Raw genomic sequence first — 2,724 nt, forward strand, 5'->3', positions numbered from 1 at the left:
AAAGAAATGAAGAGAATTTCTCAAAAGCAGAGATAGTAAAAGGGTATTTGCGGCAAATTGAAAATGCTCCCATGTGCAATTCGCAGCTTCCTAACCATTCAAGTTAAAACCGCTATACCCCACATGGATTTTGGAGATTTCCCCGCAAACGAAAGCTACAAAACCACACGCTTTTCCACCACAAAACAGCCTTTTACAAAATGGTCCCCTAAGGCAATTTGAAGTGTTTCAACATTTCAATAATCCCACTTTTACCCCTACCTGTTTTTGGTCCCAACACTCTTAAAAGCGTTAGTTAAACTTAGTAACTATAGTACCCCCTACTTTACCTTCCCCTCAAATGTCTATAAATTAAGCACCACTACCTTTCACTTTTCCTCACTCATCTACCACTCACTCATCAACAACACTTCCATTTCAAACCAAATTCCATTTCTCATGGCTCTCATTGGCTTTCTCCTGCTCACAATGTTCACCTCTGCTTATGCCTATGGTGGAGGTTGGACTGATGCACATGCTACTTTCTATGGTGGGGGTGATGCCTCAGGAACAATGGGTATGCCTAAAAACTTCCCATATATGTTACAACTTTTTTAAGGTTAAAATGTAGAGAAAACTCAGTTGACTAATTGTTTTTTTTTTTCCTAATGAAATTTGAACAGGTGGGGCTTGTGGATATGGGAACCTCTACAGCCAAGGGTATGGAACAAACACTGCTGCTCTGAGCACTGCTATGTTCAACAATGGTTTGAGCTGTGGCTCTTGCTATGAAGTTAGGTGTGTGAATGACCACAGGTGGTGCCTTCCTGGCTCCATTGTGGTCACTGCCACCAACTTCTGTCCACCAAACAATGCTCTGCCCAACAATGCAGGAGGGTGGTGCAACCCTCCCCTCCACCACTTTGACCTTGCTCAGCCTGTTTTCCTACGCATTGCCCAATACAAAGCTGGAATTGTGCCTGTGTCATACAGAAGGTAGCTTTTATTTCTTCCTTTATATACCGCCGCAACTAAATTAATTTATAAAAAACTTGTCAATGGTGTTTTTATTTAGTATATATGTTCCTTATGGTTAGAATTAATTTGCAAATAAATCTTTTAATTTGTGAGCTATATCTTTCTTAGTATGCAAAATGCCTAAATTAAATGTGTGTTTATTTTTGTGTGTAGGGTTGCCTGCAGGAGAAGGGGTGGGATCAGGTTCACAATCAATGGTCATTCCTACTTCAACCTGGTTCTGATTACTAATGTGGGTGGTGCTGGGGATGTTCATAGTGCGGCTATCAAAGGGTCAAGAACTGGGTGGAGTCCAATGTCAAGGAACTGGGGGCAGAACTGGCAGAGCAACAGCTATCTGAATGGACAGAGCTTGTCTTTCAAGGTCACCACTAGTAGTGGACAGACTGTGGTGTCCTACAATGTTGCTCCAGCTGGGTGGTCCTTTGGCCAAACCTACACTGGTGCTCAATTCCGCTAGACCAGATCTAAGATCTTAGTTACATGGTTTGCTTAAGTTACAACATATATAGTGTGTCGAAATTTCTCAATTCTAGTTAGTTTAGTATGACTCAAAAGTATACTAGGGTATTATATAGTATGCTACTTGGGGGCAGGGAGGGGTCAGAAAATGTGAAGGGCTTATTTTAAAATGGCACTTCATCATTTTGACTGTAGGAAAGGGAAGCCCCTAATTCTTTGGGGCTTCTTGATTATTGGGGTATTTTTTATAACTTTTGAACCTTCTGCTGCGTAATGGAAGTTAGCAGAGGGCATTTTATATTTATCTACTAAGCTGGAAGTGGTGGAAAGTTATACCACCCGCCATTAGTATTGGAATATTGATTTCCTTTTTTTTTTGGTGTCCTACTTAATGGAATTGCTTTTCTAGTTGTGAGCAAGCAGTTTTAGCTGAGTATGTCTTTTGCTTTATTAGGAGATTTCGGAAGTGTAATTTCTCCTGTTTCTCTATGTAATGGAAAGTTGCAGAATTTTACTAGTACTGAGTACTCTTGTTATCTACAATTCTAGCCATGACCTGCATCAATAATTATTACTAGACATTATGAAATTTATATGAGTGGATCTTAAACCATGTTTTATTATGTGTTTGTCACCACCGCAAATGGTTGTAAGCATACGCTTAAGGTTAAGAAAATTAAAGTTGAAACTTAAAATTGGGATTAAAGTTTGTCCATGTTACATTATACTTAAATAAGTAAATTGAAACTTGTACCCACTTGTGATAGACAATTCATTCCTTATCACTTAAGCAAATTGACTGCAGGAAGGCATTCTTATTACTTTTAAGATTCTCTATCTAGTTATATTTTTTTAACTACAAAAGCAAGAGATAAGGATGATAAATTAAATCATTTCAAAAAAAAATGATAAATTAAATGAGTTTTTTGTCAACTGCTTTATACAAAGTTCACAAGGGCAAAGCCCAGGAGGCCCAAATGCACAAATACATCAACAATTTGGCATAGCCGAAAACACGGTAGCTGGCCCAATTTAAAAAATATAACCCGGCTTAAACATGTTTATTATCCATGTGAAATTTATAATTATTAGTTTTTATCATAAAAAAATTCATTTTTAGATTTTTCAAAGTGCAAAATTCGTGTACTGTGTACACATAATTTTGCATTTAAAGGAACTATAAATAAGTAACTTTTTTGCAGAGTCTAAAAGTTGAATATCTAGATTTTATAGGGACGAGAAATA

General features: G+C 37.5%; 1 protein-coding gene across 1 annotated transcript; it reads left to right on the forward strand.

Annotated features, from left to right (window-relative positions):
* Positions 1-363: 363 nt before the first annotated feature.
* On the forward strand, positions 364-1,999 carry LOC130739811 (expansin-A10-like). The gene is made up of 3 exons (XM_057592224.1): positions 364-556; positions 663-975; positions 1,171-1,999. Exons 1-3 carry the CDS (start codon positions 439-441, stop codon positions 1,475-1,477), a joined length of 738 nt encoding a protein of 245 aa, XP_057448207.1. The 5' UTR covers positions 364-438; the 3' UTR covers positions 1,478-1,999.
* Positions 2,000-2,724: the final 725 nt, after the last annotated feature.

The sequence above is a fragment of the Lotus japonicus genome, chromosome 2, assembly GCF_012489685.1.
Source record: "Lotus japonicus ecotype B-129 chromosome 2, LjGifu_v1.2".
Classification (NCBI taxonomy): Eukaryota; Viridiplantae; Streptophyta; class Magnoliopsida; order Fabales; family Fabaceae; genus Lotus; species Lotus japonicus.